The 16,031-nt window shown below is 32.6% G+C and overlaps 2 protein-coding genes and 1 long non-coding RNA gene across 3 annotated transcripts; 2 read left to right on the top strand and 1 right to left on the bottom strand.

Moving 5' to 3' along the window:
* The first annotated feature begins 855 nt into the window (after nt 1-855).
* LOC140977382 (eukaryotic translation initiation factor 3 subunit E-like) lies at nt 856-5,033 on the top strand. Its single transcript, XM_073442131.1, has 8 exons — nt 856-1,180; nt 2,056-2,210; nt 2,596-2,823; nt 2,911-3,032; nt 3,513-3,732; nt 3,963-4,105; nt 4,526-4,663; nt 4,802-5,033. The coding sequence occupies exons 1-8, from the start codon at nt 970-972 to the stop codon at nt 4,899-4,901; spliced, it is 1,317 nt and encodes a 438-aa protein (XP_073298232.1). The 5' UTR covers nt 856-969; the 3' UTR covers nt 4,902-5,033.
* A 566-nt stretch (nt 5,034-5,599) lies between these two features.
* On the top strand, nt 5,600-11,807 carry LOC140977384 (uncharacterized). The gene is made up of 5 exons (XR_012175410.1): nt 5,600-5,720; nt 5,835-6,597; nt 11,087-11,216; nt 11,397-11,578; nt 11,670-11,807. It is a non-coding gene; the product is annotated as an uncharacterized lncRNA (long non-coding RNA).
* On the bottom strand, nt 5,607-14,361 carry LOC140977383 (cytokinin dehydrogenase 1). The gene is made up of 5 exons (XM_073442132.1): nt 11,381-14,361; nt 11,108-11,235; nt 10,768-11,028; nt 6,008-6,270; nt 5,607-5,934 (listed from the first exon to the last, which is right to left on the bottom strand). Exons 1-5 carry the CDS (start codon nt 12,039-12,041, stop codon nt 5,607-5,609), a joined length of 1,641 nt encoding a protein of 546 aa, XP_073298233.1. The 5' UTR covers nt 12,042-14,361.
* Between the last annotated feature and the right edge of the window lie 1,670 nt (nt 14,362-16,031).

The following is a 16,031-nucleotide window of genomic DNA, read 5'->3' as shown; positions in this document are numbered from 1 at the left end:
TTCGTAATTAAATAATCATCAAAAGACAAATACAAAAAAAAAGTGTTTCAATTTGTATAACAATTTTGGTTAAGGTTAAAATTAAATTAGGATAATTTATAAAATTAAATTATGATAACTTATAAATTTCTCTAAACCTTCACCAATTAATTTTTTGAAGGAGGTTCTATTAAGATAATAATAATAATAAAATATAAAACATTAAACCGTAGTTATGATTTACGATTATTTATAAGACAAAAACTTGTGTGAGACGGTCTCACGTGTCGTATTTTATGAGACAGATCTCTTACTTGGGTCATCAATGAAAAAGTATTACTTTTTATACTGAATATCAGTAGGATTGACCTGTCTCACAGATAAAGATTCGTGAGACCGTCTCACAAGAGACCTATTCTATTTATAATGAGAGGTTCCTAAAATAACTAATTTTGGTATAGTTGGCATTCTCATTATTTTAAAAAAAAATTCACATTTTAAAGGACTAAAGATTAATAATTATATTTAGAATTATTTAAAATAATCCATCATTTATAAATTATAATTTTATATTATTTCTTTATAATGCATATTTCTGTAATAAATCTTTTAATTTTTTGCTAACAAAAATTAAAATATATTAATTTATATTGATTCAATTATTTTACACGTGGCCAGAATATTGATTTGACCACTTTGTAAAAGTTTCAATGATTAAGTGGTGTAATAATCACATAACGGTCATTAATTATATAAAAAGTATTTGGCCTCCTTCAATGCTAAAGAAATAATATAGGGATTCCAATGATATTAATCAAAACTTTCGACTCTGATTTGTAATATAGATATGAATTATTATATTTTTCCCAAATTTCTGAATCCAAATCCGAAAGCTATTCCCTCAAAAAAGAAATCCGAAACCCTAACTACTTGTGTGGTTGCAGGAACAGCGACACAGCAACACATACTTTGTAGGTCCACCAAGAATTCATGGCCGCGAAATACGACCTGACGCAACGCATTGCGCCGCAGCTTGACCGTCATTTGGTGTTCCCTCTACTTGAGTTTTTACAGGAGAGAGGATTGTACCCTGAGGAGGATATTTTGAAAGCGAAAATCGAGCTGCTTAACCACACAAACATGGTCGATTATGCCATGGACATACACAAGTCACTCTATCGATCTGAAGATGTTCCACAAGGTATGATTTTTATGTTTCGCCGTCAATAGATACCTCAGACCAGAGAGAATTAGGGTCGAGGGGAGGGAGAGGGTTAGCGGATTTTGGTATGAGTAAATGATAGCGGTTTAATGTTCGTTCAGATGGATTTGATGACTGAGAATTGTGAGTACTGAAATTTAGTATCTGATTTTCGATGCTTTGATATATATTTTTTACTATGCCATGGTTGTTTTTTATGTGCTAATAATTGTTATTTTAAATTCGTTGCAGTTTTTTACTTATCTCCATGTGCTGGCTTTATTTCTTGGGGTTTTGACATCTATTTGCTTTTTTCGTCCTTTTTTATTAGAGATTGAGCCTAACGCTACATAAATCTATCCAAAAAAATTTCCGATGCTGAACTTTGTTCTTTGTTTCTCTGGAGGATATTTCCTCGAAAATTCTAAATGAACAGGACCACACGGAACAGATACTCACAATACAACTGGAGAGAGCAGGGCTCCAGCCTCTCTAATGAGAAAAAGTTCAAATTGCATGTGAAGTCTTTACAAATGCAAGTTACAAAATTAAAATTAAACGGCCATCTCATCTGCACCCTCACGCGTCCTTGGATAAAATTTATTAACCCGCGCTGCATCTAAGCCTTTGATAAAATTTATTAACCCGCTCTGAATCTAAATTATTGGTCCTGCATATTTTGTTTTGTTCTTTTTGGAACTGGAACTTATTGTATATTTAATGCATATCGTTTTTTCTGGGAATCAGGTATATATTCTTTATACTTGTGCTGTTGTGAATTGTTATTATAGGATTTACATTTTATGATAAAATGTTCTGCAGTCTGTGCTTGACTGATCTGTCATTAACTGGATTTGCGTTTTTCCATGGTTTAGAAATGGTGGGTAGAAGAGCTGAGGTGGTGGGTGGGTTGAAGTCATTGGAAGAGGCTGCAGCTCCCATAGTTACCTTTCTGCAGAATCCTAATGCTGTTCACGAACTGAGAGCTGACAAACAGCACAATCTTCAGATGCTCAACGATCGCTATCAGGTTGATTTTTACTTTTGCATAATTGTGGTTATCTTGCTTCAGTGGATGTCAGCATTTAATTATCATGCTGGTTGGACGTTCGCCCAATTTTAACATCCCCAATTTATGTCATTGATGTGAGATTTAAATTCTCAAATTTAGAGATATTTTGGTTGTGCGGTTGACGACCTCTTTACCGTACTCATAAATGAAAACTTGCTTTCAGAGATTGTATGGGAATTGATTTATTTTCTACTTCATAATCTGAATTACACTTCATAAGTTTCAGAGAAACTTATGTTATGGAATGTATAGTGAGATGAAGTGATGAACGGAATTTACATTGTTCGGACCTTATCATGAACCTTTAAGGGATTTGATTAACCTTGTGTTTCTTGTTTCCCAGATTGGTCCAAAGCAGATAGGAGCACTGTATAAGTATGCCAAATTTCAGTTTGAGTGTGGCAACTACTCTGGTGCTGCTGATTATTTGTATCAGTACAGGGGCTTGAGTACGGACATGGAAAAGAGTGCAAGTGCATTATGGGGAAAACTAGCAGCAGAGATATTGATGCAGAACTGGGATGTTGCACTGGAGGAGCTCAACCGCCTGAAGGAAATAATTGACTCTAAGGTTGCTATAACTGCCATCTAAACTATTAGCTTGCGTGGCTACCCTTGTTTGATACAGGATATTGAATTTGTTCTTCATGTCTTGCAGAGTTTCTCTTCTCCATTAAATCAAGTACAAAGTAGAGTATGGCTATTGCATTGGAGTCTGTTCATCTTCTTCAATCATGACAATGGAAGAACCCTGATTATTGATTTGTTCAACCAGGACAAGTATGACTCTGGAACTTATTTGCATCCCCTTCTTTTGTTTTATTTGGTCTGGTGATGTTAGAAGATGATATTTTTACTTCTCAGAAAGTATTACTTCAGTTGTCTAATTTCACCTAGAGATATCGAAGGAGGAGGTGGTATCGTTTGTCTTGTTATTATTACTGTGGTTGATCTTGTTATTATTACTGTGTTTGAACCAGAAAAAAAATCATAATGCTAGAATCATTGGCATGTGATAACCGTTAGATATGGACTTCCGCCCCTCCTAAACCAAAAAACTTACCTGCCTATATTCTAAAGTTTTGGTCAAGAACTCAAATTTTACCCGACAACTTGCATATATATTAGCATCCTTCCTGCCAAGCATCACGCTTTTTTTGGGATGCCATATTTTATGATAGTACCTGATGTGACATTGATTTGTTCCCTCTATCTAACCCAGAATTCTTCAAGCATTTCTAAATGATAAATCTCTTTCAGGTATTTGAATGCCATTCAAACAAATGCTCCTCATCTTCTACGTTACCTGGCAACTGCTTTCATCGTCAACAAAAGGAGGCGGCCTCAACTTAAAGATTTCATCAAGGTTATTCAGCAAGAGCAGTATTCTTATGAAGATCCAATCACAGAGTTTTTGGCATGTTTATATGTCAACTATGACTTTGATGGGGCTCAAAGAAAGATGAAAGAGTGTGAAGAAGTAAATTTCTTAACTGTAAATAGTTCCACTGCCAGATGAACTGTTTTTTAGATATTTCTGATCTCTGTGTTAGTATCCGCTAAGTGCAGTAATCCAGTGCTATTGAGTCGGCAGGTCTTTACTTTTTGGTTTGAGTTGACAGATCTTTGCCTTTTATTGTAACATGATCGTGAGTTGGTTGTCATTGAGCATCCATGTTTATATGGCTAAATACTATTATCATGTTGCAGGCAATCCTAAATGATCCATTCCTTGGTAAACGCGTTGAGGAAGGAAATTTTACAACTGTACCATTAAGAGATGAGTTCCTTGAGAATGCTCGACTTTTCATTTTTGAGACCTTCTGTTGCATTCATCAGCGCATTGACATGGGGTATGTGCCTGACATTATTTCTGGGACAACAAAATTTATGCCACAGAAATCTCGCCTCCCCAATTCGCCACATACTCACACATACGAAGCCCCTCTGTGTGTTTATGATGTTTTTCTATATTGTGAATATAATTGGCCACCAAATCTTAATGGTTGATAACAAATAGCTTGATTGATATCTAATTGATGCCTAAATGCGGCTTTGGGGCTTTCTGATCTTGTGATTGTCATGTTTCAAGATCCAAACATATTTTTTCTCCTGGTTATTTTAAGAGTCTGAGTATCTTATTTGTGTTAAAAAGTCATTCTGTTTAATATGCATCCGTGCTGAAGTGCCAGCATATTGTTATGGTGTTGACTCTTTTTTGTAGTTGAATGAATTTGGACCATTTTGAGTTACTATTTGGTGATGTTTGACAGTGTGCTTGCTGAGAAACTGAATTTGAACTATGAGGAGGCAGAGAGATGGATAGTGAATCTCATAAAGACTTCGAAACTTGTTGCCAAGATTGATTTCAAGACCGGAACATTCACAATGGAACCGAATTTTCCCAATGTGTAAGTACACTAATGCAAATCATATTGTGACAATAACTGTTCAGACTTAATTTTGGCAGTCAAGATCTTGTCAATGCTATATTTCGTGTACAAAGATAAAATAACACAAGCGAAACTAAAGCTATTTTTCACTTTCAGGTATGAACAACTTATTGACCAAACTAAAGCACTTTCAGGGCACACTTATAAATTAGTAACCCAGCTCCTGGAACATGCTCAGGCGCAAACTGCTCGGTAGATTGTATCCCTGCATCGGGTGTTGATTTTGATCTGAAGTAATTTAGTTTTTATTTCTCCCAGAGTTTGATCAAGTTCCCTTTTTATTGATCTCGAATTTTTATTTTATCAAGAAATTGGACGGTTTTAAATATGAATTTTTCGTATTCTCACAAGCTAGCTGATGGACCGGGATCCTGACCGCAAGGATTGGGTTTATTTTTTGGATACTGGTGCATATTTAATAAATAGTTTAATTTAATAAGACCAAACAAGCAAAAGAAATATCAATAACGCTGATACTATACAAATTTATCAATCATCAAAAGAAGGTTTAAATACGTAATCAACAAGATCGGAGAGTGTAGTGGTATAAAACATATGCACAAGCTACAGAAGAGTAATCTCCATTTTCACTGGTTGAGCTTCATTGTTTGTCCATATCTTGGCGGATGTTCGTTCCATTTATTTTGATTTTTGAGTTTTATTGCTCAAATTCGCCTACTTAGCTTGGTATTTCGAGTTCGCATGATTGCAAAATGATTGATAATATACTATTAAAATAGGAAATCGTAGCATTTGCTTGAATATTCTCTCAGTTTGCTTTGGAGATGTGTTAAATTATGGGTGGTTCTGAGAAACATGATGCGATGCGCAGTGGTAATATTGTAAAAGCACATTTTTTGAGACAGAAAGTACAAAACATTTACACTTTTATGTCTCTGAATCATGGCCGTGTCAAGGAATCAGCTCTTGAGAAGATTTTTTGTCCAGGTGCCAGGATTGCAAAGGGATCATACGTGAATTTTCTTTTGCTGAAATCTTCCCACTGAGTTCCAAAGTGAGCTTTCCACGCTGCTTTAGTGTTATAATGGGGCAAATATTGTTTTACTCCGAGTCGCTGTTTTTCACACAACTCTAAAATTCTGTTACTTTGAGCCAAAATATATTCTAGACTATCTTTTCCCCTAGAAGATGGCATTGCTGAAGCTAGGAAGGCAACTAGGTAGAAAATGTCCTCCTCGGGTGTAATAATGGATGTTCGTGTTTTCCATCTGTGGCAAAGAATGAGTTTATATTGATTGTGGTTTGGATGGGAAGGTTACTGCGTATTCTAGAGATCAGTACCTTGATTTGTTGACGGGATAGATCAGGACAGGACCATTGCTTGTATCCTTTACTATGTTTCCGAAAACTTGTCGGGCGAACTCATGAATCCTACTCCTAGGAATAAGAAGATTTAGCCAAGGGTGTGGAACCTCCCACAGTCCTTTTTCCCGAAGTTTTATTTCCGACGTGTGCACTCTGTCCAGGAAATCTGTGTAAGGGACTTCTGACCAGAAGAGAGTGGACTTGATGTAATTCAATTTTGATAAGAGGGTATCCACGTCCTGCATAGTGAGGTCTCAGAAATCAATTAATAATCAATCAAATTAGCGAAAATATTATTATGTATTTACATAAAAGATAATGAAGACCCAAGTACATTGAAGAACTGTGATTACGAGTAGGAGGAGAGAATTTCATTTCTCTTTAGTCTTCTTAACTTGATACATATAGATAATATCAGAGAAACAGAAAATAAACCTTTTCAATCCTAAAGGACGACCGAACGCTACAAACAAAGAAAAGTTTGAAAAAGAATTGGGATAGACATAAATTAAAGTTGCTGCTTCTGGTTAAACCTTTGTCCAGTATCATCCCACATAGCCTATCAGGTAAGGAAAGATGATTATTGTTAGGTTTGTGTTGTTTTCTATTTTAAGTTTTGGGGATTTGGTTGGTTGATATTTGCATTGATTATTTCTTTACATACTTAGAACATGGAATGAAAATTTAAGGGGAAGGGGAATTTTGAAAGCTGTAACAATTTCTTCTGTTAATTTTGTTTTCTTGAATTTATGCAATTGTAATTAGTTGAAGTGAGGAAAAGATGAACAAACGTAACCTGAAAATTGTTGAACTAGTAAATTTCTTGTAATAAGCAAGTAATTGTACATCTAATGAAGGATTAAGACTTGGAATTTGAAAATATATAAATGGGCACTGGCCGAGACTTGTACTGTGGAAACCGAAAGAAATTGTGTTTTGTCCTTTCTTTCCTTTTAATTTTTGAATATTTCTATTTAAAATATTAAGCAAGTGATTGAAAATTTTAAATTGTTAGTACATGCTATTTTGAGTTCAGTATAAGCCGAATCTGAGTCGAATGATTATAAATTGGGGATGCTTTCCTAAATTAATAAGTTGACATGCTAACATAATTATGTACAATAAAGTCACTGATCAGTTCTCATCGAATTGGATTATGAGTTGAGATTTTGTTAAACTTATTATTGTTGATGGTTTGGAAATGTAGAAATGATCTTGCATGCCAATCGAAATATATATAAATGTCATATTAATTTCGGACTTTCGTTTTGTTATGTTAAACAAATTAGATAATACTAGTAGAAGTCCTCTTTAAATGTCTGCCATTGACGTTAACTCATCAAATAAGTTCATTTTCTATGCAAATATAGAAAATTAATTATAGATAAACAAGTTTATTGAAAGTGGTGAAATGAGAAAATTGATGAATTGTTATGGGATGATCCTCAATTTGTGATATTGCTTATATTGTGATTGAATTTGAATGGGCCATGTATTTTATTGATATTGGTCAGTATATATAGTCATCTAGTCCGGATGTATCTGGCTTGACTTTTTAATAATGGGCTAGCCAGTGGATGATGTATCTATATGGTTTTCAATGTTGATGATGTATCCGACTTTTGATTTGTGAATATGATCAGCGATGACAAGTGAATGACGTATCTGGTCTAGATCTATTGATATTTAGACAGTTGGTTATGAGTTATGACAGATTGTTTGTGATTATTGATTTAAGAAAATGTGAAATATTATAAATGGTTTTATTTCATATGTTATTTGGTTTATGATGAGTTGAGATGAGATAGTTGGATATTTTCAATGACTAGGAATGATTACGTGCGATGCACCTAGGTGACTAATAATGAAAAATATAATAACGAGATTTAGATAATTTTTAAAATCGTTTGAATAACATATTGTTTATGAGTATTTATTAATCTAAATATATCAAAACACAATAAATAAAAATACATGATGACGATAAATCAAATATATTCATTTATTTATATAACATTTTTTAATTCGCGTGATTATAACATAATGGCAGCTCTATGAAATTAACAAAGATATTTTTCATCCAAATATTATTCACAATGGAAAAAAAATAAAAAAATAATTAATAGAATAGTGAATATTACTAAAACGAAAATCCCAATATATTTAAATGAAGTGCATATAGCTATTGTCAAATAAAATTCTCTTAATTACTAAATTATCATAATGCTGTTAAAATAAAACCCCTAAACTTGTTATTAAGTTAAATATCAATTTTATTTTTGCTAACTTTTAACTCCTTGCGAATTTTGTTAACTTTCTTCTTTTTTAGAATAGATATTATACATAGTTAGTTTATATCAGAATGGTTAATCTGAAAATTAATATTGATGATTAATAATTTTATGTTAAATAAAATTTTAAAATAATATCAATCAAATAAATATGTGTAGTAAAACACATATACGTAACATTCAGTTTATAAATATCATATATTAAAATTTTAATTTCTAACCAATGATAATAAATTAGCACTGTAATTCATATTTATTATAAGGATTATTTTAATTAAAAAAATTATGAGGATTATCTGATAAATTTAATACAAAAGTATCAAGTAATTTTCATTCTTTTTAATTTCTTATTAATTTCTTTTTCTATGAATAAAGTTGAAATAATTCAAAATAACCAAATTATATTGTAAATAAAATATTAGAAAAATTTGCAAAAGAGCATATAGAATCTGCATGCTCTCAATGTCCATTTTCATTGGAAAAAAACCATAAGAAAAATGACAAATTCTCGCATGGTTTTTATAATACTTGTAGAAAAGTATAAGCTTGAGATATATATTGAGACATTAATTAAATATCACAATTTATTAAATTAAAAATATAAAAAAGTATCATACTAATGTATTTGTAATATTTTTCGTCAATTCAACTAAAATAATGAAATAAAGTTATTCTCATTTTCCATATCAATCCTTAAATCAGAAAATTAAATATTCACCTAAATAAATAAATGAAACATTAATTAAGTAATGGGGTGTAAAAGTGTAACTAAGAAAATTCACAAATCAAACTCATATATTTATAGATATATAGATTTGCTAACTTTTAACCCCTTGCGGATTTTGTTTAACTTTCTCTGTTTTTTTAGAATACATATTATAGATAGTTAATTTTATATCAGAATGAATCATTTGTAAATTAATATTGATGATTAATATTTCATGGTAAATAAATTTTTTAAATAATATCAATCAAATAAATATATGTAGTAAAACAAATATATAAATAAACTAATAAGTAATTCAAAGTTAAAAAATTAATTTATAATGAATGAAAATAAATTATCACTATAATTCATATTATTAAAAGAATTATGTTAAAAAATTATAAGGATTATCTAATAAATTTAAAACAAAAGTAGAAAGTAATTTTCGTTCTTTTTAATTTATCATTAATTTCTCTGTCTAGTTGAAATAAATCAAACTAATCAAATTATACGACAAATAAAATATAAGAAAAATTTACAAAAGAGCATATAGAATCTACATGGTCTCAATGTCCATTTTTATTGGAAAAGTACCATAAAAATGACATAATTTATCATTAATTTCTCTGTCTAGTTGAAATAAATCAAACTAATCAAATTATACGACAAATAAAATATAAAAAAAATTTCAAAAGAGCATATATAATCTACATGGTCTCAATGTCCGTTTTCATTGGAAAAATACCATAAAGAATGACATAATTTATCATTAATTTCTCTGTCTAGTTGAAATAAATCAAACTAATCAAATTATACGACTAATAAAATATAAGAAAAATTTGCAAAAGAGCATATAGAATCTACATGGTCTCAATTCCTATTTTCATTGGAAAAGTACCATAAAAATGACATTTTCTGACATGTTTTCAATGACACTTGTAGAAAAGTGTAAGTTTGATATGTGTATTAAGAAATTAATTAAATATCACAATTTATGAAATTAAAAATAAAATAAAGTATCATATTAATGTGTTTGTAAAATTTGTCGTTGATTCAACTAAAACAATGAAATAAAGTTATTTTTATTTTCAATATCAATCTTTATATCAGAAAATTGAAAAGCCACCTAAATAAATAAATAAAACATTAATGAAGTAATGGTGAATTAAAGATTAAATAAGTAAATTAACAATTCAAACTCATATTTCACTTAAATAAATAAATAAAACATTAATGAAGCAATAGTGAGTGAAAGGGTAACCAAGTAAGTGAAAGGGTAACCAAGTAAATTCACAATTCAACTCATATATTTATAGTTAGTATAGATATTGTTTATATTTGATTAAATTTCTAATGATGATTGATGTACTGGCCGTTTTTGGGACAGGGAAACGTGTGCTTAAATATTACAAGGAGCAGGGTAGACCTTGTTTTACTTACTGAATGTTTAATTTTAAAAAAACGTAATTTTTTAAGAACATAATATTGTAGCGGTGCATGTAAATTATCATGAGGTCATTTTAGTTCAAGGATTATGATTTAATTTCTAGAATTTGTTGATATTTGAAGTCAGTCGAGATATAGCTACTTTGTTGTTTGAATTTTTTTTTTTAAAAATGTGACAATAAGTTTTAAGTGTGAGATTAAATCTCCAGGCCCCTACGTGCATGCTCAAATAGAGTTCATGAGCACGTTAGCACCTTCTGGCAGATAAATGAATAAGGATTAAAAACTCTCACCTGATCAATGTTCTCTGACCCTTCTGGATTGAAGTATTTTGCAACTTCCAGGCAAAATAGAATCTTTCCTTCTGAAGAGAACTGGTTTGCCTGAACATGGTCTTTTGGTTTGAAAGACGATCTCCAGTAATTTAGTAAACCAGTTCTGTTAATGATAACAAACCCTTCTATATAATCAAAAGTGTTTTCTGAAGATATTAGATGCTCTTGATCTTTGGTGAATTCAGAGAAGTCTGAATAAAGTGCTCTGATCCATTTAACCTGAGAAACGACAGCTTAGGCCACAAACTAATGTCTTAGGTATTAACTTTGATCGTAGTAATGCTTGACGTATAATGACCTTTCTGGGGGCTGCCTCCAAGGCAATTCTAGCCTGGGTGATGATCCCAAATTGTCCTAGTCCTCCAAGTACAGCATGGAAGAGTTCAGCATTCTGATCTTCTGAACAGGTTACCACTTCTCCTCTGCCTGTGCAAATATTAAAGTTAGTGCCTTTTGTTTTTTTAAATATCGCAGGACATGTAACTGCCCATATTCTAATTATTTATTTGAAATGCCTTTTATCTTTCTTAACTTTAACCATCTTAACACTGTGCATGTACGGATGACAAACCTGTGACCACTTTCAGTTCGTAGACATTGTTGATCTGCGGTCCATGTCGGAACGCCTGTCCACTAACTCCAGCATTTGATAGTGTACCCCCAACTGTGAGATGGAGATAATCAGTCCATGATTTTGGTGCCATCCCGTGTTTAAGACTCTCGTGCAGAATATTAATCCAAAGCTCTCCAGCCGAGACATCAACATATGGTAGTTTTCCATCGTCAAAACTCATTTTCGGCACCTGAAGCGATTCCATAATAATAACAACACCTCGATATGCTTGTGCTTGGCCTTGAAGGGAGTGGCCACGGCCTCTGGCAGCAACTGTTAGCTCTGAAGTCAAACCCATATGGAAAATACACTTTATCATGGAAGAAATATCAGAAACCGATTTTGGGTATAACACTGCATATGGCATGATATGGTATCTATTGCCAAAGTCCCTTGCTGCATGTTCAATACTATCAAAGCTTAGGTTCCCATCAAGTGTCATCTTTTCTAGTGATGAATGTATGACTGATGGAACTGAGTGAAGAGATGCTGTGGGGGTGACAAAAGGCTGGTTGGAGCAAAGGTGCTCTCTATTGACTGTGAAGCCAAGTACAAAAACTAAAATAAGCCTTTGGGCTATATTTTTCAGCGGAAAGAAATTTTGAGGTTGTGCAGTCATCGTCTTCTTTTAGTTCCTTGAAGATACGAAAGAACAGAAATTGTTCTTGTATAGTCTACTCTTTCTATGTGAGCAAACCAAGTAGATAAATGATGATATGCTGAGAATGGAAGAGAATTTATAGAGCCTTGTGAAGAAATCTCGTGGATTCAGTGCATGCAGTGGTCTATTGCAAGCAAAAAGTGTTCTGAGAAATTTTCTTTCAACTCTTTAAACCCGAGCGGAGATTTATACACAGCAACAAGAAGACTTACTGATACTATTACTTTATCAATTTAACTGCTACCTTTTTATTTTCTTGTCACTGTTTTGTAGATTTTATTTGTTTTTATCAAATATATTTGTGCACTTGGACCAACCTACAAACTATTCACATTTTAGGAACTTTATTACCAGATGATTCTATGTAATTATAGTTCATGTACTGTATGTCAGGCAAGGAATCCTGGATTAGAACTAATATTTGGCCTAATTATCAGAGTCAATGGCAATCATGTGATAACTACCCAAACACTGTGTTTTTTTTTATTATAGGGGGGCAGGGGTTTTTTCGCTACCACCCAGGCTTCTCCCAGCACCACAAGTGGTGTGGCACTTGTTTGAAGTGTTGAAATCTCTCTTCAAATTTTCATAACCGCGTGACTTTATTTGTTTTGATTTGCATGTTTGTATTCTAAAGAGAAAATCATTTAATTATATTATTGCTGGCGAGTTGAAGCTTTGGGCGGCCCCTACCAGATTTCAGTGCAGTAAGAGGCAGAAAGTCTGTTTCCTTTTCTATCTCTGAACTTTCTTTGCCGATGTAAGTGTTGCTTACCTTTTTGCGAAAAGTAACTTAAAAGGCGGACAAAATCCTTCTGCATTGATTCAACTGAAAAATAGGCCATCATTTATTACATTCCCGTTCATGACTACGTTAATTGGATTATTAATTTTGTCTTTCTACATTGATCGAAATATTGTAGAGTCTCTATGATATTTGATTGAACGGCATTATTTGTTCCAAGTTGGCATAAATGTTCAACTTTGATACGATTGGATCAGTCCTGTTTGCCTCCAGGGGAATAATTCACGGTGCTTTGTTTCATCTTCATGTGATTTTCATATTTGAGAACATTTTTGTACATGGACTCAGAAAAAATCTGCTGTAAATATTACCTTCATTGTGATGGGTGATTGTTGCCTCACCTGGAACATTATGGTGGATGAAAATAATTTCATCGCCCACTTCCTTTTGACCATATATGAGAAATGATCATATAGTTAAATCTTTGAAGTGCAAGGTTAATCACCGTCTTTTGACTGGTTACATTAGCCTACTTATTTTTTCTTGTCAAAGCACTATCCATGTATCTAGTTTTTATGTCAGCAAGAAAATGTGTTCTTTTCTTGGATAGGATTTGAAGATACGAGTGGGAAGGAGATATTGCTTAATTACCATGTTTTTTCTTTGTAATGATTTCGATACATTGATGTTGACATATGATTGTAGGGCTTATTAGATAAAATTGAAGTGCTAATTATACATGCTTGTTTGTATGGTTGTAAAGTTTTGTGGGGGAAGGAAGTAAAGTAAAGCCCCCTATTCTGTCATTGTGGTTAGAAGCTGCAGCTTTGAGCTTCGGTTCATGTAGGGGCTTGGGGACAACTTGAATCACGTGTAAGGGTTTGAATCAAAATAGGATGGGAAAGTGATATTGGGTAGATGACAGTTTGAATGGAGGAAACACTGAATAAAGTTACCTATCAATTCATTTGGTCTTTGGAATGTTGGATCCCAGCACTGGGGCATGCCATAATCATTCCACAATATAATAGTAGTGAATTATTTTATGTTGCTTTCTTCGCTAAACAATCTACTGTTATGAAAGTTACCACTCCTGGTTTGTTTTGGTTTTCCATCACTGGCTTCTGTTGCTTCAGCAACAATTTGGACAAGTATTTATTATTCCCCCCCCCCCCCCCCCCCCCCTCTTACACATACAAACAGTACTTATTCTGTTTTGCTGATTCAACTTCTGCCGTACAGTATTTTCCTCCTATCAAATTTACTCTATTTCAAAAAGATGAAACTTTCCCTTGTTAAACTCTTAGGTTTAATCAATCTGGCATGCTCACAGTTTTTCCATGTAACAATTTCAAAGCGTAATATATGTTCAGGATGTTCAAAGAAAATGTAATCAGCATATGTGATACTGTCTTGGTTTATGCTTTATACACCACTAGTGCAATTACAGTACTGCATGCATCTGCTAGCTTTTTTCACTCACGGTGAGCTAAAAACTTTAGCATGTGTTAAAGATTTTGTTGCAGCTACTTTTCAGACAGAAGCTGATGTTCAAAAGATAATGCACCGAAAGATAAGTCTGTACAAAGGCAGACACCAAAAGTAACACTCAAACCCACGTATTCATTACGTGTGAACACATTCATGGTTTTTTTTTTTTTTTTTTTTTTTTTTTTTTTTTTANAGGTTAGTCTGTGCTAGATACACCGTTGTAGCATAAACAATTACATATATCAATACATAATGTGCTGAATATGGGATCCATGTGAGCAGTGATTTATATGTATGTTACATGAAATGTGTCTCATATGCTTTGGCCGTGACATGTACATGCTACCTACATGGGATGGACCCACGGAACTCACAGAAACAAACCCCCGTGTATGCACGTGAATAATGCATGCCAATCCTTTCGACATTCATCCATGATCATCCCATAGCTATAATGTTTAATTAAGGTACGTACGTACATTGCATTCATAACCCTGTCTAATATCAAGTATGCTAATTCTTGTGAGTAACAAGCTTTATGTTGTGCACGCACCTTAAAGGACCGCTTATGCTACCTCACTTGTTGTTGATGTACTGTTATGTGTGTGGATGTCCTTATATCTTGTGGTTGAAGTGTGATGTAGCTTCTGATGGTAAGGAGATTTCTGTACTCCAAAAAGATACTATTTGCTATTTAGGGAATGTACAAGACAACCTATAACTTGTTTCTTGAACCTTTAGTTGATCAAATCTAGAGTACTCAACGTATCTCCTACAAATATCAAATACAATTTACTAACTTTGTACGAGTCTGGTTTCTTACAATTTCGCCAGTTCTTCTGTTTTAATTAAGTCTATTTGACTGTTTTCTGTGATCAAATAATATTCATATATATTCAATACTCTCTCTTTTACGTGATCAATTATTACCTTTTGAATCCCAGTTGTGCCATCCGTTTCACTATTATTTTTTCCCTTTTTGTGGTCAGTAATTCTTATCCCGGTCCATAATGGCACACTTTGTCAAACTAACATGAAAGTAGCGTTTGTGTCTTAACGTTTATGCCAAGAGGCAAAATATATGTGGATGTTAATATTTGTCAATATTTATTCCTTATTTAGAAACCTTTTTACCATTCCGGTAAATTGATATCATCATGCATATCTAAAACTCTTTACTTAAATGTATTTCAAGTCGGATTTTTTTATGCTACACCCGAAGTGTTTTTTTTTCCATTTGAATCTATGATATAGTGAAATTTTAGTCCTTTATTCTTCAAAACATAATTTCAACTTCCGTTATAACATGGAAGACCCTCATGTGTTGGGATATGAGGAAAATTATTTCCCGTGAAACATAGACCAACTCTTTCAAGTGGTTGGTCTTATCAAATTCCTGTTAGAAATATAACATAATATTGAATTAAATTTGATATACGTACGTACAACATAAAATGTAAAGATTGATATGTGGAAAAAATAAATGCATGAATGAATTATAACCTCTAGTAATTGATATTGAATTTAAAACTGAAAACTAACGATATATATCCCACCAACATGAGAAAACATAGATCTTCTAAACCTTTATGCAATTGTATATATGATGTATTTATTAATAACTGCATAGATTTAGGACCTTGTATGTCACTATTTATATATTTCTCTAATCATCATAAAGAAACTCGAGATTTGGCAATTTTTGATGATAG

Source organism: Primulina huaijiensis, chromosome 5 (genome assembly GCF_012295235.1).
Source record: "Primulina huaijiensis isolate GDHJ02 chromosome 5, ASM1229523v2, whole genome shotgun sequence".
NCBI lineage: Eukaryota > Viridiplantae > Streptophyta > Magnoliopsida > Lamiales > Gesneriaceae > Primulina > Primulina huaijiensis.
Note: the sequence above shows the minus strand (reverse complement) of the source record. Positions and strands in the feature narration are given on the sequence as shown.

Excerpts from the sequence above, each read along its gene's own strand:
- LOC140977382 (XM_073442131.1), top strand. The coding sequence starts at position 970 with ATGGCCGCGAAATACGACCTGACGCAACGCATTGCGCCGCAGCTTGAC. Across the intron at positions 1,181-2,055 it reads ATCTGAAGATGTTCCACAAG|AAATGGTGGGTAGAAGAGCT; the intron begins GTATGATTTTTA and ends TCCATGGTTTAG. Across the intron at positions 2,824-2,910 it reads AGGAAATAATTGACTCTAAG|AGTTTCTCTTCTCCATTAAA; the intron begins GTTGCTATAACT and ends CATGTCTTGCAG.
- LOC140977383 (XM_073442132.1), bottom strand. The coding sequence starts at position 12,041 with ATGACTGCACAACCTCAAAATTTCTTTCCGCTGAAAAATATAGCCCAA. Across the intron at positions 11,029-11,107 it reads TGGAGGCAGCCCCCAGAAAG|GTTAAATGGATCAGAGCACT; the intron begins GTCATTATACGT and ends GTCGTTTCTCAG. Across the intron at positions 6,271-10,767 it reads GGTCAGAGAACATTGATCAG|GACGTGGATACCCTCTTATC; the intron begins GTGAGAGTTTTT and ends CTCACTATGCAG.